Source organism: Salarias fasciatus (assembly GCF_902148845.1).
Source record: "Salarias fasciatus chromosome 23 unlocalized genomic scaffold, fSalaFa1.1 super_scaffold_20, whole genome shotgun sequence".
NCBI classification, from domain to species: domain Eukaryota; kingdom Metazoa; phylum Chordata; class Actinopteri; order Blenniiformes; family Blenniidae; genus Salarias; species Salarias fasciatus.
The window spans coordinates 6,246,879-6,274,187 of NW_021941230.1; the positions used below are offsets into that span (position 1 = coordinate 6,246,879).

At 43.2% G+C, this 27,309-nt stretch overlaps 1 protein-coding gene across 1 annotated transcript; it reads right to left on the bottom strand.

Moving 5' to 3' along the window:
- Nucleotides 1-12,223: 12,223 nt before the first annotated feature.
- On the bottom strand, nucleotides 12,224-17,185 carry LOC115383604 (tensin-1-like). The gene is made up of 13 exons (XM_030085737.1): nucleotides 17,181-17,185; nucleotides 16,920-17,128; nucleotides 16,763-16,849; nucleotides 16,562-16,690; nucleotides 15,788-15,883; nucleotides 15,633-15,710; nucleotides 15,488-15,559; nucleotides 14,900-14,926; nucleotides 14,644-14,812; nucleotides 14,379-14,441; nucleotides 12,666-12,695; nucleotides 12,408-12,569; nucleotides 12,224-12,260 (listed from the first exon to the last, which is right to left on the bottom strand). Exons 1-13 carry the CDS (start codon nucleotides 17,183-17,185, stop codon nucleotides 12,224-12,226), a joined length of 1,164 nt encoding a protein of 387 aa, XP_029941597.1.
- Nucleotides 17,186-27,309: the final 10,124 nt, after the last annotated feature.

Genomic DNA, 27,309 nt, shown 5'->3' on the forward strand with positions numbered 1-27,309 from the left:
TCTTGACAGGCTTGACGACCGATGCCAGTGGTTCATCGATTACTTTGGCAGGTGTCGACACGACCGGCTCCAGAAGCCTCTGCTGGAGCGCCGCTCGTTTCGGAAACAATACGTCTGCTCTCCTTCCCCCCCGGCAGAAAGAATTCAGTTTGAGCCACATCAAGTCTTCACGTTGCATCTCAGCTGAGCACGTCTTCATTTTGAAATAACAAGGCAGGTTCTCTGTTAACTAACAGACACACAAGGAACCAAAGAGAAGCAACTCAATCCCAGAAAAACAAAAAACAAACAAACCCAGAAGCACAAAATTGTCAATGATTATGAGAGTAAAACATCCCTGGGATATAGACAAACCAGCAGCAAGACACAGAACAGAAGCCGGAAGACTTTTTAGTGCAGCCACCAGGTGCCGACAATCACACAATCAAGCGCAGGTGAAACACGTCTCCACTGGATTACCAGTTCAACATAATGGGGGATATGTCCAGATGAATGCCAGGTGTCATCTGAGGTTAAGAATATTTGACTGATAGAGTGAAGCAATAGCTGCATCAAGAGTGAGAGAGATGATATATTGTTACTGCTTCACCCCATGCAACCTGTTGGCCCAGTGTTTTTCCTCTGTCGTAAAAATCTGATCTGACTGGTATCGATTACAGTCTTCTGTAATTGAAAGCACACGAAGAGAGAGTGCTGATACTGTTGGAGAGATAAGGGGAAACAAGATCTTTGCTATCAGAGCTGCCCGCCAGGTCCAAAAAATCAGGAATCCATGTAAACCCCTTTACTGTTGATTGTGAAAAAAAAAAAAAAAAAAAAAAAAAAAAAAAAGCTTTCCAAAAAGATTCTCCTCCTAAAACAGGACTTTAAAAAGGGGATAAAAGTTTTCTGGCATCATTCATGTAAACCACACAAAATATTTTGAAAATTGTTTCCAAAAATATTTTTTCCTTTGAAACTTTTAATGATAACAATAATGACAATTTAAGATGATTTAGAAATTAATTAGTGCAAAGCCAACCGACAAACCAACCAAAAAAAAAAAAAGTCCCTGAACCAAGTCCAGTAACCAACCAACCAGATACCGAACCATTTCCAAGTCCATAAACCAACTGCCCGACCAGTTACCGAACCAAGTCCAAGTCCATGAACCAACCAACCGAGCGACTGACTGACCACGCAGTCAACCAACCAACCAAGTAACCAGCCAACCAGTTATCAAACTAAGTTCAAGTCCATCAATCGACCAACCAACCAACCAACCAACCAGTCACGGAACCAAGTTCAAGTCCAGAACCAACTGACTGACCGACTCACTGACTGACCAACCAGTCACTAAACCAAGTCCAAGTGCATAAAGTAACTGACCGACTGACCAACTGACCAGTTGCTGAACCAAGTCTATAAACCAACCGACAGACTGAAAAACCAACTAACCAAACTAAACCCTAACCCTAGCCAAGTCCAAGTCTATAAGCCAACCAACCGACCGACCGACCAACCAACCAACAAACCAACCAGTCACCTAAGCAAGTCCAAGTCCATAAACCAACCAAGGGACCGACTGACCACCTAACCAACCAACCAACCCACCAAACAAGTCCAAGTCCAAGTCCATAAAACAAATTATGACGGCTGGCCAAGTCAGAGAACAGCAGGAGAATAAATACTCAGATTTCTACATTTCATATTGAAACCAAATCGCCTGCTTCCATCACCTGAGGATCCAGTTTGGGAGAATCATTGCTGTTCGGACTCCCACACTGGTCTGCATACATCTTTCAGCACTAAATGAATAATTATTCCACTGAAAAAGGCTTTGATATGTTCATTTTTTTACACTTTACCTTCTCCTAAAAATGAATGGAATGATGCATGGTGGGAAAGAAAATACAGAGTGAGAAAGAAAACGTTATGAATAAAACACAGGCACATACCATACTGGAGATACACGGTATCACGCGTTCGATATCCTTTTAACGCCGAACTCCTCCGACCCTTAAAGAATTCTAGCTATGCCGGACTCCAGCAGATTTACAAGGTGCTGGATACGTGCTTTTTATGCATTCAGGAATTTACTGCACGCCGTGTTCCGAGAGCGTGAGGGAACATATGCTCCGATTCCTTAAACAAATCAGTTTGTCACAGTGAAAAAGACCGAAGGTGTGTGAGGATAGAGGAACTTTCTCCAGCATTCTGGCAGTTTTGTATTTGAATGAATGTGTGGAGGAGATCGTCTCAATTTTTATTGCCGTTGGCAAAGCCGACAGACTAAATAATGGCTGTGTAATGGAACCAGTGCTCCCTTAAATGCAGGAAATAAATGGTGGTGGTCATGTTCATTCATGCTGGTAATTATCGCTGCCTTTTCAAAACCAACTCAAAGCAGGGAGGTTATTAACTTTGGAAAGACCGTTGATTGTCTCACATCAATCCAGGATTTCGAACCGGTTTCAAAATCTTCTGCCTTGGGAGACTCAAAGATAAAAGGCACTTTATCTGCCCGAATAAAAAGAACACCTGAACCGAATTAAGCTTCATACGCTGCGACCGTTTTGGGAGATTCTGTCCGAGGATGAACCCGTTCCAAGCCTCGTAAAATGGAGCGCCACATGGCTCACGTCTGGGGTCCTCTGGTTTTTTTTTTCTTACAGTTTTCTCTCACACATGAAGTGCTGTAATCATGTGAAGCAGGCGACCCCCGTCCACTCTGAACTCCCTCCGACCACCGAGACCTCATTCCTGCCGCGGTTCGGATTCTTTCGCGTCAGTGCGAACACGCACACTGCAGGCTTGAAGGTTTTATATCTCTTTTATGACGGCGAGGATCTGAATAGCAAATCATTTTGGCAATGCATGGCCGTAAAAACTGAAAGAGTTGTAAGAGGCCATCTTTTTTTTTTCTTCCCAACTCTGTAGCTCTCAGGAAAAATATGAATGGCTGTAAATGAAGCCATGAGATCATGAAGACCCGGGACTGCTGGAATGATTGACAGGATACAGGATAATTCATGTTATCGAAGCAGTGAAAATAATAACTCCAAGTAGGAATGTTTGGGGGTTTTGAGGGCTGTTGGCCAAAGAAGCCTCATACTTCCTTTCTCAGGGCCTCCATTTGCTCCCCGGGACTGTTTTTTTTCATAGCTATACAGATGTTAGCTTGAGCATTAGCTTCATTTAAACACCGGCTTTTGTGCCAAATCAAACCTGACCAACTCGAACAGAAACATTTTGAAGCATTTTGAGCTTCCGTTTGTCGGATGAAAGTGCAACTTTCTGTGGAACTTTTCGCAAATACACCAACTCCATCTCTTTAAGTGTGATGGAAAACACAACTTTTGAACACGCGAGGACCTGGCCAATGTGTAACGGTGGAAAACCCAACTTTCTGAAAATTTTCCAACTTCGTTTGCATGGAAATGGGGAAAATGCAACTTTTCTAAAATGCTGTCACTCCATATATATTGGAGAACACGCAACTTTTCGAAAATGCTACTAATGTACATGCGCACCACGCCTGTAGTGAATAGTTTGACTTCAGTTTTTCTGCCATTTCCATGGCAACAGGCATTATTTTCAAAACTGTGTCAATACAAAACATTTCTTGAACAAAAAAGTAAAAGTGATAGGTTTTCATGTCAGCCTCAGTCCTCCTGACCAACTGCATGAGCATTGCTAACTAGCGTTAGCATTAGCTAGCTTGTTTTGCATTAGCAGGCTTTGTGGAAAGTCAGCTGTTTTCTGGCTGCTTTTTGCCCAAAAGTTCCAATTGCTTCACACAGCCTGTCAAAGAGTGTTATTCTAAAATCAGCTACAATGCTTCTTCGCTCAACGTTTGCCTCATTTTCTGTGAACCCTCACGTGACGGGACCCGAATGCACGCTCGCTGTTCCGGAGAGATTTCACACGAGCGTGAAGCCGTCGCGGGGACCAGGGGGGGTTTTGCTTCGCCGGGTTTCTGCCGCCGTTGGCCGGAGGACAGCTGGCCTCTCTCAGAGGAGAGCGCTCCGACAGCCTCTTCCTGACCAAAAAGGCGAAGGAGAAGCCCAGTTTCCACCTCTAATAAGCTCCAACCCGCTGCTGTTATCTTAAGGAAACCCTCAGGAGCTGTGAATCAGGCAGACTTGCGGATATGACAAGAGTTAGGAGTGTTTTCCTTCGCAAATGGGCTAAATCAAGCTCTCTGCTGAGAGGATAATCACAGATCGCCGACGTCACCCATGAACTTTGAGCACTTTCATTTTTATGATCGACCTCTGCTTGTCATACATGGGTTTAGAAATCTAGAAGTGGGAGGAGATGGAGTGCAAACCAAAACAAGCAGGTTGATCTTTCCATGCGATAAGAGCGGAGTGGGAATTTTCCCCTTGTTTGAATATTTACAGTCCAGTGGCATCTGCATGTTTCAGGGGTCAGGTTTTTCCAAAACCAGCCCGGCTGTTGTGTGGGAAGGTCATACCTGGGTGAGATGCCTCTCACACACTGCACACATTTCCATTACACTTGTTTTGGTTCAGGTGTTGCGTGAAAATGGCAGGGGGAAAAAAAAAGAGGTGTAGTCTTTTTCTGTTCAGAAATAAAATGGATTTAATTGAACTTTTAAATGTCAAATATGATATCCATCAAAGTAAAATGCAAAAACAATGCGTTCTGTCATGTAAACAGTGTCTTATTTTAGTTCAAAACAGGCCAATTTCATCCTGAGTGAGTAAAATACTGCGTGTAAATTTAAATTTAGGAGTCTTCTGCGGATGAAAATGTATATTTTTGCAAAATCAAACAGTCACTGTGAAAAAAATGACTGTGATCTCAACATAAAGGCAAAGTCATGCATCTGACAGCTGTTGCATTTTGGGTATTTTACAAACAGCATGACTTTGATGCTAGTTTTGCAACAACAAGGTGGATATTTTTCAAGACTCAGGGTTCAATAATAATAATAATAATAATAATAATAATAATAATAATAACAAAAATAATAATAATAATAATAATAATAATAATAATAATAATAATAATAATAATTAAACAAGAAGAAAGTTTTCTTTTAAAATTTTAAGCTTGATGCCAGAATAGAGCCCCTTGTGGTCCAATTTTTGGCCAGCAGGCCTTGTTTCACGCCCCTATATGAATATATCCACATCGAGCTGATTTCACTGTCTTATCTTGAACGCTAAACATACTGGTTGCTCTCATAACCCCTCAAAGCGTGTTGCAGACGGACTGAAAACCAGATATTCGGTCTTGTCCTTGACTCAGAAAAGAAATGCCATGTCAGGCACCTTCAGGCCAGAAACATCTACGTTGTTTGATCCCGGGTGTAGAACTCCACCGCTGCATCCATTTTTTTGGCCCGTGGTTGTTCCTTGCCCCCCGTCGGTCAAAGTGCCAGAAGGCGTCGGATCGAATTAGATCAAACCGCTGGTTACCTTCCAGCAAGGTGATGCTTGTGTTGTCACTCGCTAAATGTGCTACGAAAACTCAGAGGGCGACAGTGTGCACGTAATCTGATGTGTCATGCATATTTGTGCATTTGAACGCCGTCTGCAGCCATGAGAACCTCGCACTTCGCCTGATCGTGCCTCTTTATTGCCCGTCTCTGTGTTGGCGGTGGTGGTGGTGGATCGTGCTAGCGGTGGCTCGGCGCCACACGCATGCGATCAGTTAGCCCGAGTTGTGCGGGGGTAAACAACTTTAAAAAAAAGAAAAAAAGAAGGCCAAAGACTTCTTGATATGATGATTTACACTGATTGGGTAAAGCTGAAAGAAAATACAGAATGTGACTTTAATGGAATCACAGTTTGCCTAAAACATAAACCTGGAATGAACAGTTACTGTTATTACTTTGAAATTTTAAATTTTACATATATTTTGTACATATTTTGTGTCTGTTTTTGCAGAAATTGTGCTATCGATGCTTCTGGAGTTTGCATCTATCTATCAATCCCTCTCTCTCTAGCTCCGTATCTCCATCTACAGTGCTATATCAGTGTCTAAAGATGTCATCTCTATCGCACTACATCTACCAAGAGCTCTATCCATCCATCTAAAGCACTACATCTAGAGCTCTCTATAGATCTATCTATAGCACTATATCTATCTAGACTAGAGCAATCTATCAATCTAAAGCACTATATCTATCTAGGGCTCTCCATCAATCTATCTATAGCACTATATACATCCAGAGCAATCTAGATAGCACTAAATCTATCTAGGGCAGGGCTCTATACCACTATATCTATCGAGAGCTCTATAATGACCTAGCTATAGCACTATATCTATCTGGAGCTCTGTTTAGACCTATCCAGGGGTTAATTTGTGCTGGATCCTGCCGGAACAGGATCCGGCACCTCTTGATTTTTATCTGTTTGTATTCCGGGACCTCTATGGGCGGATCCGGCACCTCCGTCACAGGACAAAAAAAAATCATCACCTTAATTGCATAAAATAATATATATATATTAAAATATTAATTCACAGAGCAAATGCCGCTAATTTCACGTTGTTTAATACAATTAAAAGTTAAAAAAATAAGCCATTTAAAAGAGCCGCAGATCTGCCGATACACTGGATCAAACCCCGCCTCTGACAGAAAATTGTCGCATCTGAGATTATTGATGAAGAGAGTAAGCAAAGGGCGAATGAAACATGTCGAAAAGACCGTTAAATTTACTGTCATTTTAAAAAAGAAGGAAGGGGAACGCAATGATGGCTCAAAACGAGTCCAAATAACACCAGCAAGTGACACCAAGCCGAAACAGGGAGGAGGAGTACAATCCGGACATGGCCGTGATGTGGAGTGTTTTGGACTTTTAAATATGGTAAGAACACTGACTGTTATTAGGCCGCTGTGCCAGATTTTAAATGATAACAGAAGATTTGTGTGATCCATTGTAAGCTCCGTGTCTCAGTCAGCTGTTAGCTTAGCTGTTAGCCACCGACGAGCTAGCTGGCTTTGAACGATTCCTTCATGCTCCAAAATCAGTCGACAGGAAGCGTCTCAACTTCTGAGACGGTGGAAATAGGATTTAAACGCTGAGCATCTGGGAGAGAACGGGACAGGTTGTTATTGACAGACAGTGCAGTTCTGAGAGGAAGTGTCTGAGCTAGTCATCATGGCGGCTTAGAGAGAACGAGGGAAACATTGTTCTGGTAGGTTTCATTTCTGGGTTTAGCGTGGCTGTTTACCGTTCTGTTGTTGTTTTATCTTCATCTGGTTGTTCAGTGATCATCCCATAGTTCTCAGTTGTGAGGAGAAGTGTAGCTGAGGGTCACAAAAAAACCCAAACAAAAATTGGCTCGATGCCAAATGAAGTTGCCCCCTGCCCTATTATTATAATAGTAAATAATTGTCAGAACATTTACCATGGTTGCTATTTGAAATTTAGGCTTGTAAGTCCCACAGCATGGTATGTGGGCATTTGCATGTTCTTTTCTGCACGTTTTTTTTTTTTTTTTCAGCACTGTTTTTTTGTATGCGTTCGGGGACCTATATCTATCTTGACATTCCCACGCTGTCATGTGCACCATGCGTTCCGGGACCTTATGATTTACAAATTAAGCACTGGACCTATCTATAGCACTATATTTGTCTAGAGCTCTATATAGACCTATCTATAGCACTATATCTATCCAGAGCTCTCTATAGTTCTCTCTATAGCACTATATCTAGAGCTCTATATAGACCTATCTATAGCACTATTTCTATCCAGAGCTCTCTATAGTTCTCTCTATAGCACTATATCTAGAGCTCTATATAGACCTATCTATAGCACTATTTCTATCCAGAGCTCTCTATAGTTCTCTCTATAGCACTATATCTAGAGCTCTATATAGACCTATCTATAGCACTATTTCTATCAAGAGCTCTCTATAGACCTATCTATACCACTATATCTAGAGCTCTATATAGACCTATCTATAGCACTATATCTATCTGGAGCTCTACATAGACCTATCTATAGCACGATGTCTATCTAGAGCTCTATATAGACCTATAACTATCTAGAACTCTCTGTCCCTCTCTCTATCCTTTTCTCCAAAGTTACTGTCAATAAAGTAGACAAAATTTGTGATCTGCAAAGTTTTCCTGACGCAGCTTTAAACAGTCTGGAGTGACGTCATGAGAAACTACACCATTCAATACACAAAATCAAGTTTTCCCATCAGTCTTCATGCCTTGGACTTGGCAGAGGGCTTTAAAGGGAACAACAAACTGGCATGATTCCTACTTTTAGCATTATCTGAAACTGTGAGGAGGGGAAGACGGATCCAGACTGTGATGGTAGCCCGCCGTGGCGGTTCAGATGTTCTCCAGGTGAACCCGCGGTCACACGTGGAGATGAAGAGGGTTTGGTTTTCAAGCCAGCTTTTCCTCATTCCCCTCCTACCAAACACCTGCTTTTATCTCCCAACGCTCTTTAAAGTAACTCCCTCAAGCTGCTGCTCCACGTCAGAGAGGGAAGGACTTTCACCACAATGAATGATCTGTATTGCTTTAATGTCTTGTTTTTTTTGTCTTCTTCTTCGTCTCTCCTTAAGAACAGGTAAGCCATGACAATATAATGTAAATGAGAAGCGCAAACAGAAATCCGAGACCCTTTTTTCAGTACATCCATGAGTAGCAACATTCACACGACATTCAGATCCCACCCCAACAGAGAGTCGGTCCGTCTTTTCCGCTTTCTCTCACTGCGACAGGGTGACGCTCGCCTCAAAGCTGACGGGTACAACGCATTTCGTTTTTTTGTTTGGTTTTGTGTTTCACTCTCTGAATGGAAGCAGTCCGTTTTTCAGTGCGCTGTACCTCTCCGGCCCCGTTTACACAACAACGTTTCAGGCGAAAACGCATTCGGGCGTTTAGAAAGACGACTTTTTTTTTTTGCGATGAAACCAAGATCGCAGACAGTTGGATCCTTTAACAGTGGCTCTTGATTATAAAAAAAGGAACGAAAACTTCATGCAAGCGCAGCCAGAACTTTCCCCACCGTTTCCACGGAGACAGAGTCGGCGCATTTTCGAAAAGTTCCACGGACAAACAACGGATGGGATGAGTCTCAACTACAAAACTACCAATATGGATTTAAAAAACGAGATCACCGCCGCCATCTTTGATATCGTCCGACGTCCCTGTGGTGCAGTAGCAGCATTTCCTGTTTTCCGTCCGTTTCCATGACGACGGAGTCGGGGAAAAACTCGCACCCCCTCACAATTTTTTATTTTTTTCCAAAAGCGTTTTCAATTCCAAATCGCCGCGGTGTAAAAAAAACGGGGCCGTCAGCTTTTGAGAAAGCGCCACCGCACATTCCGACAATGGAGAACTTAAAACAATAAATAAGAATAAATAAAGACTTGGAGGCTCTTATTTTGAAACCGAGCATTTGTCAAGCCATCCTTTGGGCGTGTTCTGTCTTGATGCTATTTTTTTTTAATAAACAATAAAAAAAAAAAAATAAAAAAAAAAAGCAACATGCAGCCTGTTTAGCATAGATGTTTGAATCTTTGGCAAAAAAAAAAAAAAAAAATCATGGGTGCTGTTTTTTCATATTGCTCCTGAACTTCTGTTTATTTTATTTTTTAATTCCTCCTTTGATTCTTAACTTTTAAAAAGTCTACCCAGCTACGATGTTTCGGACAGGGGAGGGAGAAAAAACACTCGGGATGCTTCTGTCCATGCAGTTTCTATCTCATCCATGCCTTCGCCTCGCTCAAAAATAAACAAATGAACAAAAAATAAAAAAATAAACTGAACTCAAACATGAAAAACAAACATGTACAAAGTAATGTACACCATATATTCAAACACATTTCAAAATCCTTCAGATTTTGAAATCATTAGCCAAAATAAGTTTTGTTTTGTTTTTTTCTCTCAACCCATTTTAAGGTAATCTTCTTTATCTAAACTGTACAATATATGTATATATGGGTAATCATGAGGGGACCAAAGCAACAAAAATAAATACTTTTTCGCTATGTCACCTTTTTCAAAGTTATATCTATGTACATTTATATGAACTTTTTCTTTTTTTTTAGCTTATCGTGAACGGTTGAGCAAGCAGGCGTTTGCACACAGTGTGAAAATCTGTCTTTTTTTAAAAAAAAAATTGTAATCAACAAGTTTTAAAAAAAAAAAGAAAAGGGAAAATGAAAAGAAAAAAGATAACCCTGGCTCATGTGGATCTAAAACCGAAAGGTAAAAATAGAGCATCTCACCGTCATGTGGCTACGTCAACAATGTCTAAAGGACTCCGAGAGGAGCGGAAAAAATCTAAGTTCATGCAGTCTTGAAGGTCTTTTTTGTTTTTTTTCTTGTCATTTTTTTTTTCATAAAGTACACAGCAATAAGAATGACTTCAGTGATGAGGGGGATGGCGGTGCATTCTGGGAAACAACAGCATGCTTTTTAGAGAACAGTGCATAGGTCCAGCTCCTCTGGGTTTTGTTTTTTTGTTTTGTTTTTTTCCAGTGTGTTTTTTTCAAACTTGCAAAAAGCAGCGAGAGGAGCCCGAATGAGCGGCGGCGCCATCTGGTGGACGAACAGTCTTGAGGTGATGCGAGTGGCTTTTTCTTTTTTCTTCTTCTTTTTTTTAATCTTCCTCTTCTTCTTGTATCTATATATTCATACCGGTGGCGATTGCTCTCAGACTGCAAGGGAAGCTCAACTTCCCCTAAAATATCAAAAAATAAGTGGTCCAATATTTACTGTTGTGTGAACATTTCATTGACTAAATATGCGCTACAACACGTTCATCTTTTGTTCAGAATCGGCTACTTATCTCAAGTAATTGACTCGGCTTTTTTCTCACTCCTCCTCACAGCGGCACGGCGCTTTAAACAGCCGGACGCTGAGCGTCCATGCGGAAGCTGGAGTGGGTTGTTCTGCCGCAGTGAAACTGGACGCTCATTGGATAAAATACTGGGCTGGTCCCGCCCACGGACGCTCAGCGTCTCTGGGGGTCTATGGGGCAGTGGGCTGGCCTGGACGCTGAGCTTCTGCGTGCTGATTGGATGATCTGTCTGAAGCTTGATTGACAGCGAAATGAGCAAATCAGCGATCTTGAAGTAAAAAAAATGCACCAAAGCGCTTCTGAAGTTTTTCATTCTGTTGTGCTGAGTTGATTCGGAGGCTTTGCTGATCCCTGGAGACTTTGTGTTTGTGAAAAACGACTAGCGTTGTGTTTGGAGACTCGTTTCGGTCTCTCTGTGGTTTCTGTCCTCGACTAGCAGCTGTGGAGCTTCTCCCCTTCTCTCACACAGCCTCCAGCCTCCAGCAGCTCCAGCTGCTCGCCAGCTGCACACAACGGCAGACAATGTGAATGTTGTGGACCGGATTTTGGCGAAGCCATTTGATAGCCTTCCTTACGAAGAGAAAATTGGTGTTAAACTGCAGGACAGATCAACTCCTGAGACTGAGCTGGTGCCGAAAGGTGGGGAAAAGTAACAGGTCCTTTCAGCTGTCCTGGTCTGACCAGGTGAGCTGCTGACTGAAGCGCTGTCACCAATAAAATGTACTGCTGGCCATGCCTCTGGATGAAACCATCTCAGGGAGGTGTTGTCTGGTCACAAGTGGGCTTTGAGGATCTGTCTAACTTTGACAGGGCGTACAAAAGGCATGAAAGCTAATAGAATTTACATACAAAAAACAGATTACACATATTACAATGTATGCTGAAAATGAGCTTCCCCTCTTTGGAAGACCAGCAGCCGCCACTGATTCATACATGTTTTAAAATCTGGTCTGCCATGCGCAGTTTTTAATCACTGCAAGAGCCCTTTCCAAAACACAAAACAGACCCAGAAATCGGCCGCTCCAACGCTTTCGCCACTTCTTTTTTGTTTTTTGTTTTTTTTTTTCTTTGTGCCTTTGAGGAAGAAGTCAGAAGAATCGAGCTTAAAGATCAAGCTAACATGCATAAAGTCTTCAAAGCCGTTAAGGCTCAACTTTTTTCCTGAAGATCGAGAAGAAAAAAAACACTTTTTTTTTCCTTTTCTTTTTTTCCCTCCACTTCTTCGTCCTTTCAGAATAAAATAATAGTAACAATGGCTTAAGTAGCTACATCATTCTTGCACTTTTGTATTGCGACTACCTTTGGTCAGTCAACGAAAAAAACAAAAAACTAAAAACGGAGAAAACCCTGAAACGTACAAAGTCCCCTTTGCATCTGATCTCCTCCCAGCGGGAGGGCCGGCGACCCCGGCGGACGCCGTTTCTCCTCCATGTTTGTCACGTGCACAGCTCCACTCTGGATCCACACTGATGCCTTCAAAAAAAGGACAAACCGGGCAAGGCGGAGAGGACAAGAGAGAGAGAGAGAGAGAGAGAGAGAGAGAGAGAGAGAGAGAGAGAGAGAGAGAGAAAGAATCGATCCATGCCGTCTGGTCCCGGCGAAAAAGAGGGGTTTTCCGACGACATCGCCGTCGCCTTGACGCCGGAGAGGTCTCCTCGCTTCATCACCTTGGAGACGAAGCTGACGATGGCGGAGGCGGGCTGGTCGGGGTCCAGCTCGGCGAACAGGTGGCTCACGTTGTCTGTTGTGCTTCCTTGTTTCCGGGCCACGAATCCGTAAAGCCTGAGGGGAAAAATACGGCGACGACGACGACAAATCAAAAGATCAATAAAGTATCGGCATGAGCTCGTCCCGATAATAACCCCGTCTCAAACTTACCTCACTGAGCCGCCTCCTTCTTTACCCCATCTGTGAAGAAATTACAATCTAATCCACGGTTCCATCAGCCCTGACCCGGAAGAGATAGCGAGTTGTTGCTCTTATGGTCACCGTTCCATCTACTGGTGGTAATAAAAAGAACTCCGCTTAAATAATAATACGAGGGGGCACCCAAAAGTTTCCGGACTGATTCGATTAATAAAAAAATACAATGAAGTTCCGCCTTTGGCCGCTAGATGTCACTACAGGATAACCTCATGCATAACTGTGCCAGGTTTGGTCTTCCCCCGTGATGCGGTCAGCTGACAGTCACTGTTTGTGTTGACAGAGTGACACCCCGCTCTTTGATTTTTCAAGATGGCGGATATCCACGGATATGCGCTCTGTCAAAACATTTTGTTTTTTATTGGGAAAACAGCGGCAGAAACACTCACCATGTTGCAGACATTCTTTGAGAAGGATTCTTAGGGTGTCTGAGTGGTTTGGGCTCTTTAAGAGTAATCAGATTACATCACGGAGACCAGGCACGCAGAGGACAACAATCCACTTCCAGAACAGAGGAAAACGTCACAAAAACTGAAGAAGACGTCCTGGTAGATCCACGCAGGACTTTTGGTGACATTGCAGATCTGATGGGAGTATTGTAGAGATCCAGACAGATGATCCTCAGGCGGTTATTAGAAGCAGTGAGACGAAGGCACCCGGAAATGGCGTCATCATAGCAGACAGCAGACCACAGGACGCCCCGTTACGCACAGAAATAGCACCAAATGTTGTGCGTAAAGCATATTTTTGGACTAAAACCGTGACCAGCCAGCCTCCCCACCGCCATATTCACCTGATCTGGCCCCAGGCGACTGCTTTTTGTTGTCAAAGATGAAACTGGAGCGGCAGCGGAAAGGTAAGAAATCGAAAATCGAAGTTCTATCTTTCCGGCACAGTTACGCACGGTCATGGCGACTCTTCTGAACAGTGAAAATCTCGGGTGCAGCGTTGTATTCAAGCCAAAGGAGAGTATTTTGAAGGTGACAGTTTCAAATAATTGCGAAGATTAAAAAATAAAAAGTTATAACTACAGTCCGGGAACTTTTGGGTCCACCCTCGTATTTTGGTTGCTCTATTTGCAGTCATTGTAAAAGTAACGATTGTAGCGTTTCAGTCGTAACGCTAGTTTAACTACCAATCTAGGAGTGGTGCCGTTACACTACTCGTTCCCATCAAAAGTAATTTAACTACTTGTAACGTTCGTTACTTGTCGTTACATAACCAACTCTGGTTATTGCATAGAAAAGCATCTAAAATGATACATTACTGGGTTTATTATGTAGAAAAATCACCAAAATAATTACATTACTGTGTTTATTTGATCGGAAAATGGTAAAATTATGACATTATTATTGGCTTTACTATCTGAAGAAAATGACATTACATTGAAAAGGGACATAATTGTACAATATTTTGTTCATCAAATCAAAAACTGACAAAAAATAATCCTACATTGCTGGGTTTATTTTGTGGAAAAATGACAAAATTAAGACAATTTTGGCTTTTTAAAACTTAAAATGACTAAAAATATGACAATGCTGGGTTTGTTTTATTTAAAATTATGAAGATCATTAAATTTTTGGTTGTTGCAAGTTTTTTCTTGCCAAATTTAGACACTCAAAAGGTTTTTTTGAGGGCTTTTTTGTCAACAGATAAATGAGTTCTTACTTCCTGTCCTGGGGATCGACGTCGCAGAAAGTGCTGATGGGATAATGCCGTCTGAAGAAAATCCTGCAGGAAAAGGACAAAAGAGAGCAAACAGATATTAAAAACGTCCTGTATTTACAGCTCGCGTTGATTTTATTCATGGAATCCTGTTTATTTTTCAAATAACAGGGAAGAGTTGCTAAAACTTCTGCGATCATCCCAACTGAACGACGATTTGATTGAAGAAAAACGTCTAAAAGAAACAGTAAAAATGGCGGGCGCTCACTTCCTCTGGCTGTCGGTGAGCGTGATGCCCTGCGCCGACACTCTGAAGTGCACGGTGGTGGCGGCGGGCAGCGGGTTGCTGGCCAACGTCTGGCTGATGGCCTTGGCCACGGCCTGAGGCCCCGTCAGAGACTCCATGTCCACCGAGCTGATGTAGAGGACGTTGCACGCTGCAAAAAAATAAAGAAAAACCACTGTTTAGATCAAATGAGACGTTCCTCTTGCTTTTGAACAAAATGGCGCAAAGAGGCCTTTACCATGAGCTTCTTCTGGAACCTTCTGAACTGTAAGGTAAAAAGGTGACAATGTGATGATTATTCAACCGCCAAGGTTTTCTCCAAAACGGGATGATAAAGTAAAAACACGGTTCAAGCACTGCTCCGACTCGACCAAACATACACACCACACACACTCTCCTAAATGTCAAGACAATCATTTATCTCGTGCAATAATCCATCATCCATTCAGTTCTGTGAAACTGCTGTGTATATATCTTTGAGTTTCTCACATTTTTTATTATATTGTATATATGTGTCTGTATTAATTTTTTATTTAAATTGTATTTAATTTGTGTCTGTTAGCTTCTATCTGTTATTTAATTATATCTGTCTTAAATTTATATTTAAAAATATTTAATTATGTCTGTTAGTTTACATCTATTATTTAAATATATTTGTCCTACATTTTCATTTAAATTATATTTAATTTTTTTATGCTTGGTGGTGCTTTGTAAATTTTTCACATTTCACATTTCTTTTCTATTTATATTTCTTTTGTCTGTGCTGCTGGAATACTGCAATTTCAAAATAAAGGACTTTCAATTCAATTCCTTTCCAGACGCTCACCTGCTCCCTGCTTGAGAAGCTCCAGGACAGGATCAGTGGGCGTGGCCAACTCCAGTGCTTCTTCGTTTGGGTCTTTGGTTGAGAGAACAGAGTCAGAACACAGTTTTGTTTCGTGAGAGCAAGTCGCCGGGGGGGCGGGGCCGACCTTTGGTGGGGATCATCAGCTTGCAGGGCAGGGCCAGCGGGGTCATGGAGTGTTGGTACACCAGGGCCGAGAGGCACCCTGCAAACACAGAGACGCCTCCGTTAAGCGGGGATCAAACCCGAATCCACGACGCCGGCGTCCAGAGCGGTGCTCACCAAAGTAGGGTTCGTTGGGGCAGCCCTTCAGGCGGACGCCTTTGGCGCTCGTTTCGATCAGGAAGTGTCTCACCAGCTCGTTCGTCATGTCTCCGACTGGGTGACGAGGAAAGAGAGTTAGGCTTTATATGATGCTTCAAGTAAAAAAATGCATCATTTTTCTGTTCTTGTTTCCAGAAAGTTTTGCGTTTACACGGCAATGTTTTGAAAATGACGTCTGTTTCCACAGAAACAGCAGGAACGTGAGTTCGCTTGTCGAGGGGAGTGCTGTCTGACAGGAAGTCATGACACTCTGGAGGCAAACACTGTTCTTATGTGCAGAAAAACGGTTTACTACGGCCATGGTGCGCAACAGTAGTATTTCCAAAAAGTTGCATTTTTCATCTGTTTACACTGAGAGAGAACCAGAGCATTTTCAAAAGGTTGCATTTCCCCCATTTCCATGGAGATGGAATCACAGTTTTCAAAAAGTTGCATTTTTGTCATTTACATGCACATTGAGTTAGCACACTCTCAAAAAGCTGTGTTTTGACTGAATTCCATGGAGAAGAAATAAAAGACTTTTTTTAAAAAAAAGTTGCGATGTTGCCTGTTCCCACGACAAAGGAGCATTTTCAAAAAATTGTGTCTCACCCCGTTTCCAGGAAGACCTTCAGAAGTTCTACATTTTCAAAAGTCGCACTTTCTAACCCTCAAAACTTAACGAAACTCTTTCACTTGAAAACATTGTCACGTAAATGACAGAACGAAAGAGATTGTGGGATCTGAGGGAACTTTTCTTGTTCTGCTGGACCGTCGGCGGCGGGCACGCCACCTTCATGGCCAGGCCGTAGGTGCCACGGAAGGAGTGGCTGTCTCTGATGATGAAGGTGCCGGGCTCCCGGTCCTTCAACAGGTTGATGGCTGAAAAGAGTATGAGACGATGAGGGGTGGGTAAAACTCGCGTGAAAGTTATTTGAGGCGTCCTCGTCTCACCTTGTTCTCTGGAGATGTCTGGTTTGTACCAGAACCTGGAGGTGTCCTGTACAAACTTCACATTCATCTTGATGTCGGGATACCCATCTGTAGGGACGGAAACCGACAAGTTACCTCCAGCAAGTCCAAACGCGGGTCTCGTCCTCCGGATCCTCACCGTATATGGACTTGGAGACGTCCGGCAGTGCGCCGGACAGGTTGGGCGTGCTTCCGCCGCTGACTGGCGTCAGCGTCAGGTTCTTGTTCTCAGCGTCTCCGCTGGACAGGTGTCTCATCTCGGGCAGCTGGGGGGTCACGGGGAAGGCGGGGGTGACGGGCAGCTGGGTGCTACCCTGGCGGGAGGCGGCGCCCAGCTCGTTGGGCGTGCTAGTCGTAGCGCGGCGCCGCCTCCAGGGGGCTGGGGGGCACACCGGCCAACGCCATTTTTGAGCTCCTCCCGATCACAGGGCTTGATGGGACGCCGCCCGAGGGCGGGTGTCTCGCCAGCGAGGGGCTGGCCTGACCCAGGCGTCTCTGGAGGGCGGAGCTTGGCGGCGTGTTGGTGGCCACCGTGCGGTGGAGCGTGTTGGGGCTGCCCGGGACCGTGTGGATGCCCATGATGTTGACCTGGGAGCCCTCGGGGGAGGCGGGCCGGTTGGCGTTCATGGGAGAACCAGTCCCTCGACTGCAGAAGAAAAAGTAGTTGAAAAATGATTGAACAAGGCTCCAAAGCATGTTTGACCTCGACCCCGACTCGTTCTGGGAATGTTCAAGAAAGTCAACGTCTTCTAAAATCATACCCATCAGCACTGTGGATGGGACTGCTGGAAGACAGAGGAGCACTGAACTGCTGAGCTCCAAGACCACGATTATCTACGAAGCACAAAGACATCACAAAATCACATTAGCTTTCACTCAAATTCACTCCCTCTTTTTCTTTTTCTGCCTTGAAACAGGAGATATTAGGAGTGATTTACCTTGGTCTCCATCATTAGAATCAGAAGAGTCTGAAGCGAAGAGGAAAGAGGGGGGAGGAAAATGGGGAGACACACTTGAGCGCAAAGCATGATTTGGAGCAGATGGGTGAGCTGTAAAGCAGGACTGGCTTTTGAGCACTTGAGGGCAGCAGAGACTAAAAATGTTCATCTGCAAGAAAGACATGCTCTGTACATGACAGGGGCTTGAACTTTCCAGAATCTGACCTGATCCTCTCTCCTGATGAGGCTTCAGTCCCTGCACTGACAGGGGAGTCTTGGCCAAACCCGGAGGGGAGCGAGCTGCAAAGAAAGAATCGATGACACCGATAAGAGAGCCAGTGGAGGATGAACACAGAGGCATGAAAGCATGCGATTTGCCAAAGATGACTGATGCAAACATTTTAAACCTTATTTATTCCATATGTGTTCATGAAGTCCATTTTTCAGCCAAGATGTACATTTGCATTCCTCATTGGGTTAAATTCAAGCTGCAGAACAACTGGTGTGAGTTGGACGATGGGACTGCCTTGGCGAGTGATGTGACGGATGAACACATGCCATTCGGGTTAAGAATGAAGGACTTTTTGGGTTTGAGCTAGAATGAGACCGATGACGTGGATTTGGATGCTTCCTCCAATGGGCATGCAGTGACGACTGGAGGGTGAAAATGAAGTTCTCTGCAACAGAACAGCTTCTTACTGCAATGGTTCAGGACTGACCGCAGGGAGGTGGGAGGGAGACAAAGGCTTCTTTTCCAAAGATGTGCCACACGGGGGTGTGCAAACCGAAGCTCAGGCAAGAGTGACGACAGTCGGTGACAGAAAGACTAAGAATGCGTAAGTGTTCACAAATACAATTTGCTTTATGCAGTTCTGTTGGATTTTTTTTAGAAAGTCTCCACCATTGAGTCTGGCTCTGCAGGATTCTTCCTATTCAAAGGGAATTTTTCCTTTCCACCGACTCCTCTGCTTGATTATGTGTAATTGTTGGGTTTTTCCTCTCTTAAAGTGTCTTGAAAGTACTGCGTTGTATTTGGCGCTTGTCTTTTTTGAGCTGACCATGAGGAAGGTGTTGCTTTTTTGGGGAATTGAACCTGTATTAAAGCCATATTTTTCCAAGGAAAATTCTCTCTCAGTCACTTAAAAAGGTAAAAAAAAAAAAAAAAACCCTAAAGTGAGCAAATTTGCATTCAGATCTTAACCCTGGCGCCATTCGGGACTTATTTTCCAGATACGCGTCACTTCTCTGCTTTGCTTTGGTGACTGTGTAAGCTCCTGGATTCAGAGAAGATCACTTCTTAAAATGGCCCGCCCCATGCAAATCTCTCAAATGCTTTGATACTACTTTATGTGACAGAACAAACTGGTCAAAAACTCCAGACGCATCACGGTTCTCTCTTCAACAGCAATGGAGGGAACCTTCTGCTCTGTGCTGCTCCTGCTGAGCTTGTCTCAGATATTTGGCAAGTACGTTCTCGTTGACGAACGGAAGACCTGGCCCGAAGCTCAGCGGCACTGTCGGCTCTTCTATACGGACCTGGCTACCCCCGGCGACAAACACGAGATGAACAAACTGCGTCAGGACAACCCGGGCACCGAGTGGAAATTGAGCTGGATCGGTCTGACGCAATCGCCCAAGAACTCGATGGTCTGGATGTGGTCAGGAGGAGGACAAGTGACAAAATTTTTCTGGGCATACGGTGAACCAGACAATAACAATTACAGACAGGGCGGTGCTATCTCCCGAGATGTTTGGTACGATGTTTCAGAAGAACATCGCCTCCCTTTCTTCTGCTACCGCGCCATTGTGGTGAGGGAGAAGAAGACCTGGGAGGAAGCTCTGGACCACTGCAGGGAGCACCACCGCGACCTGGCCAGCGTGGCGTCTGACACCAAGATGCTGCTCATTCAGGGGGAGCTGAGGAAATCCTGCACCACCGAACGGGTCTGGATTGGCCTGCATTTCCTCCCCGACAGGTGGCTGTGGGTGGACCAGCAGCCTCTGGGCTACTGGGCCTGGGGCGGCGAGGGGACGGAGGCGTGCCCAGCGGGCCGCTGCGCAGCCATACAGCTGCCAATGGGCAAGACACAACGAGGGGAAGCCTTCAGTAACTGTTCAAACGTTCCACTGAACCCTGAACCACTCGCTAACTGGGTACCTCTGAACTGCAGAGAGAGACTGCACTTCATCTGCGACTGAGCTCAATTAGAAACTATTTTTAGCAAATGTTAATGTCTTGTCCTGTAATTTTCACTTGTGACTGATCCCCTACCCAAGCCCCGCCTGATCTGCAGGCAGTGAGTGTGAACTTACGCATGTTGAACGAAGGAGTCTGTGGAGACACGGGGAAGCCGGGGTTCGGCAAGGAACTCTCACCACCGCCAGCAAAGGTGGGGCTGCCGGCGAGTCGGTCTGCCTCGCTGTCCTCGAACGCCTCCTGGTAGCTGTGCACCGTACCCTGGAGAAGAAACCAAAGACTGAATATTTACAGATACAGCAGACATACAGTCTGATTTAGCAAAATTTTGTGCTTAAAATATTGTTTCCATTTCCATTTGTGTTTAGTGGAGAGATTTCTTAAAATAGTTGAGTATAATTCAAACTTAATACAAAAACTTTGTGCTTGATTTCAGATGAGCCTCAGATTTGCTTTTAAACTACTTTCAAGTGTGATTTTAGACATAATCTTCAAAAACACAACATATAAAATGACAGAGTTTCAGTGGTCTGATAGATATGAAATAGTGCCACGCTTTCTGTATTTGAAGGTTTTCAGCAATAAATGTGCTGTAAAAATCACTCTGTATCACGTCAAACTTTTTTTTTTTTGTCCCCAAAAACACTTCAGGGTGATGGCGGGATCCCGAAGGTCAAGTTACTGGATCATTTGCAAAGAAATGGAAATTTTCTGTAGGATCATTTACATGGTGAGGAGGTACGATCTCAATGAAGAGGACAGTGACAGTTTATGAGGTTTAACTAAATTTGTCCCAGCTGCTTGTAAATTCCTTTTGTTTCATTTTTTACTCTTACTGATTTCAGCAAATACTGACAGATGAATCACAAAACATAACAATTTGTTTCTGTCAATGAATGAATGAGGGAGACAATAATACATAAAAAATTTGAATGTCATGAAGCAAAAAAAACAGATAAAAATTTATTTTATATTTTGTCTTATTTGATATTCAAATTTCTATTTATTCTTTGTGGAGCAATACTTGAAGGAAATTTCCTTTTGTGATTAAGTAATTATTTATATTCTACTCTAAAATGTCAAAATTGTCAAATAAAAGCTGTAAAAGGAAGATGAAACCATTAAAATCAGCTGCAAAGACAGATGACAATGTAGGAAATGTTCAACATCTGAAAATGTGACAGAAATTTCAGAAAAGCAGCATCAGAGAGTTTTATGATATGCAATACTGCGTATATGATAGACCCTCCAGAAAAACGCGATTATACGATCGCATGAATTCACGCATAAATCACCGTTTTGTCGCTGATTATGCAGGGGCCACATATTTTCCAAAAGGGCGCATAATTTCCGCAATAATCTCACATTTACCGCAAAAAAAGAGAAATGGTCTCGCCTGAAGTGCTGTGACGTTCAATGAACGAGTTTGAACGGCTATTTTAAGTGAACGACGAGAGCCGGTTCACAGCTGTCTTAGATGGCGGATTGGAGACCCTTGTGGTCCAATGTTTGGCCTGTTGGCCTTATGTTTCACGCCCCTATATGAATATATCCACATCGAGCTGATTTCACTGTCTTGTCTTGAAAGCTAAACACAGTGATTGCTCTCATAACCCCTCAAAGCGTGTTGCAGATGGACTGAAAACCAGATATTCGGTGTTGTCCTTGACTCAGAAAAAAAACGCCATGTCAGGCACTTTCAGGCCAGAAACATCTACGTTGTTTGATCCCGAGTGTAGAACTCCACAGCTGCATCCATTTTTTTGACCCGTGGTTGTTCCTTGAAAGTGGCCGAGCTCCCCGAACTCATATCGCCCCCCGTCAGTCAAAGTGCCAGAAGGCATCAGATCGAATTAGATCAAACCGCTGGTTACCTTCCAGCAAGGTGATGCTTGTGTTGTCACTCGCTAAATGTGCCACGAAAACTCAAGAGGGTGACAGTTTGCACGTAATCTGATGTGTCATGCATATTTGTGCATTTGAACACCGTCTGCAGCCATGAGAACCTCGCACTTTGCCTGATCGTGCCTCTTTATTGCCCGTCTCTGTGGTGATGGTGGTGGTGGTGGATCCTGCTAGTGGTGGCTCGGTGCCACACGCATGCGATCAATTAGCCCGAGTGGAGGTGGGGGGGAATTCATATGACTTCTTCATATGATGATTTACAGTGATTGGATGAAGTTTATAGAAAATGCAGAATGTGACTTTAATGGAATCACAGTTTGCCTAAAACATAAACCTGGAATGAACAGTTACTGTTATTACTTTGAAATTTTAAATTTTACATATAGTTGTTGTATAGTTGATGTATTTTGTGTCTGTTATTGCAGAAATTGTGCTATCGATGCTTCTGGAGATTGCATCTATCTATCAATCCCTCTCTCTCTTGCTCTGTATCTCCATCTATAGCGCTATATCAGTGTCTAAAGATGTCATCTCTATCGCACTACATCTACCAAGAGCTCTATGCATCCATCCAAAGCACTACATCTAGAGCTCTCTATAGATCTATCTATAGCACTATATCTATCTAGACTACAGCAATCTAGATAGCACTAAATCTATCTAGGGCAAGGCTCTATACCACTATATCTATCTAGAGCTCTATATACACCTATCTATCGCACTAAATCTATCTAGAGCAATCTATCTATAGGACTATATCTATCTAGAGCTGTCTATAGACCCATCTATAGGACTATATCTATCTAGAGCAATCTATCTGTAGCACTATATCTATCTGAAGATCTCTATAGACCTATCTATAGCACTATATCTATCTAGAGCTCTATATAGACCTATCTATAGCACTATATATATCTAGAGCTCTCTGTAGACCTATCTACAGCACTTCATTTATCTGGAGCTCTCTGTAGACCTATCTATAGCACTATATCTATTTAGAGCTCTATATAGACCTCTCTATAGCACTATATATATCTAGAGCTCTCTGTAGACCTATCTACAGCACTTCATCTATCTAGAGCTCTCTATAGACCTATCTATAGCACTATATCTATCTAGAGTTGTCTATAGACCTATCTATAGCACTATATATATCTAGAGCTCTCTGTAGACCTATCTACAGCACTTTATCTATCTAGAGCTCTCTATGGACCTATCTATAGCACTATATCTATCTAGAGCTCTCTATGGACCTATCTATAGCACTATATCTATCTATAGCTCTCTATAGACCTATCTATAGCACTATATCGAGAGGTCTATATAGACGTATCTATAGCAATATATCTATCTAGACCAATCAATCTAAAGCACTATATCTATCTAGAGCTCTCCATCAATCTATCTATAGCACTAAATCTATCTAGACCAATCTATCTACAGCACTGTATGTATTTAGAGCTCTATATAGACCTATCTATAGCACTATATCTATCTCGAGCAAACTATCTATAGCACTATATCTATCTATAGCTCTCTGTCGACCTATCTATCGCACTATATCTATTTAGAGCTCTCTATAGACCTATCTATAGCACTATATCTATCTCGAGCTCTATATAGACCTATCTATAGCACTATTGTAGAAAAGGCCACAAAGTTTGTTTATATGTTTAGAATGGGTGTATTTAGTTGTCACGGGGTTATAGGTCACAGAGGTGTATATGTCACGCCGTCTCGCCGCCACGCCCCCCTCTACACCTGTAGCTCAGTGCCGTCACGACGGAGCAGCAGCAGTGCACGGGATGAGGGATCGATAGATTGTGTGCGTCAATGACAAGTAAGTTCACCTATCACTTATTTTCCACCGTCGGCTCATAATGTCAGCTGTTGCATGTTATGTTGGGTTTCGGTTTAATAGCTGGCGAGTGGGCGTCTCTGTCAGGAAGTCGGGTTGGCGCTGGGCGTATCGCGGCTCCGGTGGGGAAGTTGGGTTAGCGCTGGGCATGTTGTGGCTAACTATTAGCACGGCGCGGATGGGCTGCCGTTCCCTGCCGTCGGTTAGTCTGCTATTGACGGTGGTCCAGTCACAAGCTCACGTGTTGCACAGCTGGCAGAACCTGGGCATGACTGCTTCCCCATTATTACTTGTGTCGAGTTATTCACCATTGCCGTAGATGATGAGCAAGCTTCCGGTGCCCTTCACAATAAACCACAGTGCCTGGGTGATCATGAACGCCAGTTTATTTTTGCATGATTACGTTTCCTGTGGCGCTGTAGAAGTGGTAACCTGATGTTTATTCTGTACTGTAGTTACCGTCATGTCAGTTTATTAATTGATTGTTTCTTTCCTTTGTTTAGGAAACCACACACACACGCACACCCACACAGACCCACATTATCCACGCTCACGAGTACAGTTTGTATGCCTGCTGAACTGTGATTAAAAGCCTTCGTTCACCTGCAACCTGCCTCCCTCCTCATTACTCCACCTGAAGTGGCCACAAGTGGGGTTCTGGCCGACACACCGGACATGAACAGAAGATAAATCCTGATTAAGAACTAGTCCTAACCCCAACCAGGTTTCCTCCGTTACAGTTGATGGTCCTTCGAGCCGGATTATCATTGTGTTTATGTCCAATATGGATCGAGGTCTGGAGTATGAGGAGTACGGCGCGCGCCCAAAACGGACTGTTCGTCTGCCTGCCCGCTATGCTGACTATGAAATGGGCCCACCATACAGAAAGGACGCAGAGACGGCTCCCCTGAAGGGCGCGGCCAGGAAGGCCCCCTTCACCCCCCCCAGATGGTTCTTCCCGGCCGAGAGACTGGCAGAGGCGGGACGATGTTCTTCAAGAAATGGACATGTGCTACGGAGCTGAGAGCCAACTACACAGTCAGGAGGACGAGCTCGCCCACATGCCATCCCTCAAGAGCTCATAACAGGAGCAGCTGCATGAGCACTTTACGCCCTTACCTTCTGCATGGCCCCGGAGAAACCGACTGGAGAAATGTAAAGCAGAGTTAGATGACATCTGTCGTGAGAGGCATTTGCTTCAGCAAACACAGTGGCACATGTCATCGGATGTGACGGAAATGAGGACGACACGCCAGGAGACGAGGCAGCTAATTCACGCTGTCCAGAACCTGCAGAGCCAATCGCCTCCTCCTGCCGGTAGACCGGAATCGGCGGCAAACCCAAGGGCGAAGGGCCTATTGTTTCTGCAACACAGACGACTAGTCGAGCGCGCAGTGCTCGACCAAAGGCCTTTCACACGCTCAAACGTACAAAAATGACAAGTCGAGCGTGCAGCGCTCGACCTCAGACACAGGCCAACATGTCCAGACACACACACCCCGACATGCACTCAAACACACGTGTACAAATACAAAAAACACGCACACACTCTCACACACAAACATGACTTGTGGAGCGCGTAGCGCTCGACCACAGACATTCATACTCTCAAACACCTCACAGACGCGCCGAGCTTGTCGAGACCTTTCCGAAAATATATAACATGTGGGCAAAATAACGGCGGGAAAAAAAAATCGTATATTGTTTTTGCAAAAAATATTATTCTTTCTTTCTTTCTTTCTTTCTTTCTTTCTTTCTTTCTTTCTTTCTTTCTTTCTTTCTTCTTCTTCTTCTTCTGCTCTTTAAACAGGAATTTGACCCCCTAAACATGCTCGAAAACTCATCAAATTTTGCACAAAATTTAGTTCCGGCGAAATTTTTTTTTAATATGTCTGAGAGTCACATATTGTGATTGTCGTGCAGCCACAAAATTCGGTATACACATTCGCCTTGTAAGGATAAACAAAATATACTATTATGACCCCACCCTCAGAACAGCAGGAAAGCAGCTATCTGGGATTGAATTTTAAAAAATGCTGAGTCGGAGTTTTCCAGGGCGTCGTACAAAATGTTCGTTTTGATCGCGCGCTTCTCCAAATGAGCTGAAATTTGGTGGACACCATCTACACAAGTAGACAATTAAAAGTTATCCAATTCACAAATCTTCAGATTACGGTTTCCGCGTGGCAACGCCACAAATTTGATGACAAATTTTGCCATTTTTTCAGTGTGATAAATAGCTGCCATTTCTACATAATGACTCCAATCCAAACCAAATTTTAAACACTGATTAATCCTTCCTTCCTGGACACATTGACAGTGAAATTTTGAAAATCGGCGTTACAGCGCCCCCTACAGGATCAAAATAAAATCTGTATGGGGTGTAAAATTATTAGGTCTCGACAAGCCCGACGCGTTTATCAGAAATGAATGGAATTTGGGGGATAAATTCTTCATGTGGTCCCGATCAAAAAAGCAAATGGTAACCATATTGTAATATCAACGGTGTTGCCGTGGCGATGGCTGAAGTTCCCTATGTTATTCTAATGGGCCCAAGTGAAAAATCTCCCATCAGCTCAAATGTACTTGTTGCCATGGAAATGTGCCAAATTTGACAAACATCAATGAAAGAATAAAACAGGGCGGGTCAGGTTAAGCAGCCGGCGAGGGCCTTTTGACGCCGCTTGCGGCTTTAATTGGATTTATTATTACAATCAAAAAAGGAAACATTTGTTGCATTGTTGGCTTTATTACAAATAAAATGGCAAAAAATGACGTGATTGGCTTTATTATATTAAGAACATCGGAAAATAACTAGAGAAATTGGAGTATAGGAAAAAAATGCACATTATTGGATTTATTGTGTTTAAAAAAATGACAGAACTATTATAGTGTTGGATTTATTATATGAAAAACAATAAGATTATTGCATTACTGGGTTTATTTTCTGGAGAAATTACAAAATTATGAGATTATTTGTTCAATTATATCAAGAGAATCTCAAAATAATAAGATTATTTTTAGTTATTACATTGAAAAGGGTCTAAATTATACATTATTGAGTTTATTATGTAGAAAAATCACCAAAACAATTACATTACTGTGTTTATTTTATGGGAAAATGGTAAAACTATGACATTATTGGCTTTACTATATGAAGAAAATGACATTACATTGAAAAGGGACATAATTGTACAATATTTTGTTTGTCAAATCAAAAAAATGACAAAAAAAAAATCCTACATTACTGAGTTTATTTTGTGGAAAAATGACAAAATTATGACATTATTGGCTTTATAAAACAAAAAAATGACAAAAAATATGACATTTCTGGGTGAACTAGAAATTGGCACTCAGAGAGCGCAGATCTCCGCCACAGCTCAAATCAGTCACCAACAAACATAAGAACACCATATCTAATCGAACAACATTGTGATCGGGGGTGTGATCGGAGCGGGGCGCTGCAGCGTGCGGTGCCTCTGTCTGTCACCCTCTCTCCCTGTGTGTGTGTGTGTGTGTGTGTGTGTGTCTTTATCTGAAAAGGAAAACCAAAAAGCAACATAATTTGTTATTTTACTTCATTTTAATTTGAAAATTTACCGGATTCTGTCGTATTTTCCGTTCCCGACTT

Excerpts from the sequence above, each read along its gene's own strand:
- LOC115383604 (XM_030085737.1), bottom strand. Across the intron at positions 16,691-16,762 it reads AGACATCTCCAGAGAACAAG|CCATCAACCTGTTGAAGGAC; the intron begins GTGAGACGAGGA and ends TACTCTTTTCAG. Across the intron at positions 15,711-15,787 it reads CCCCAACGAACCCTACTTTG|GGTGCCTCTCGGCCCTGGTG; the intron begins GTGAGCACCGCT and ends CTGTGTTTGCAG.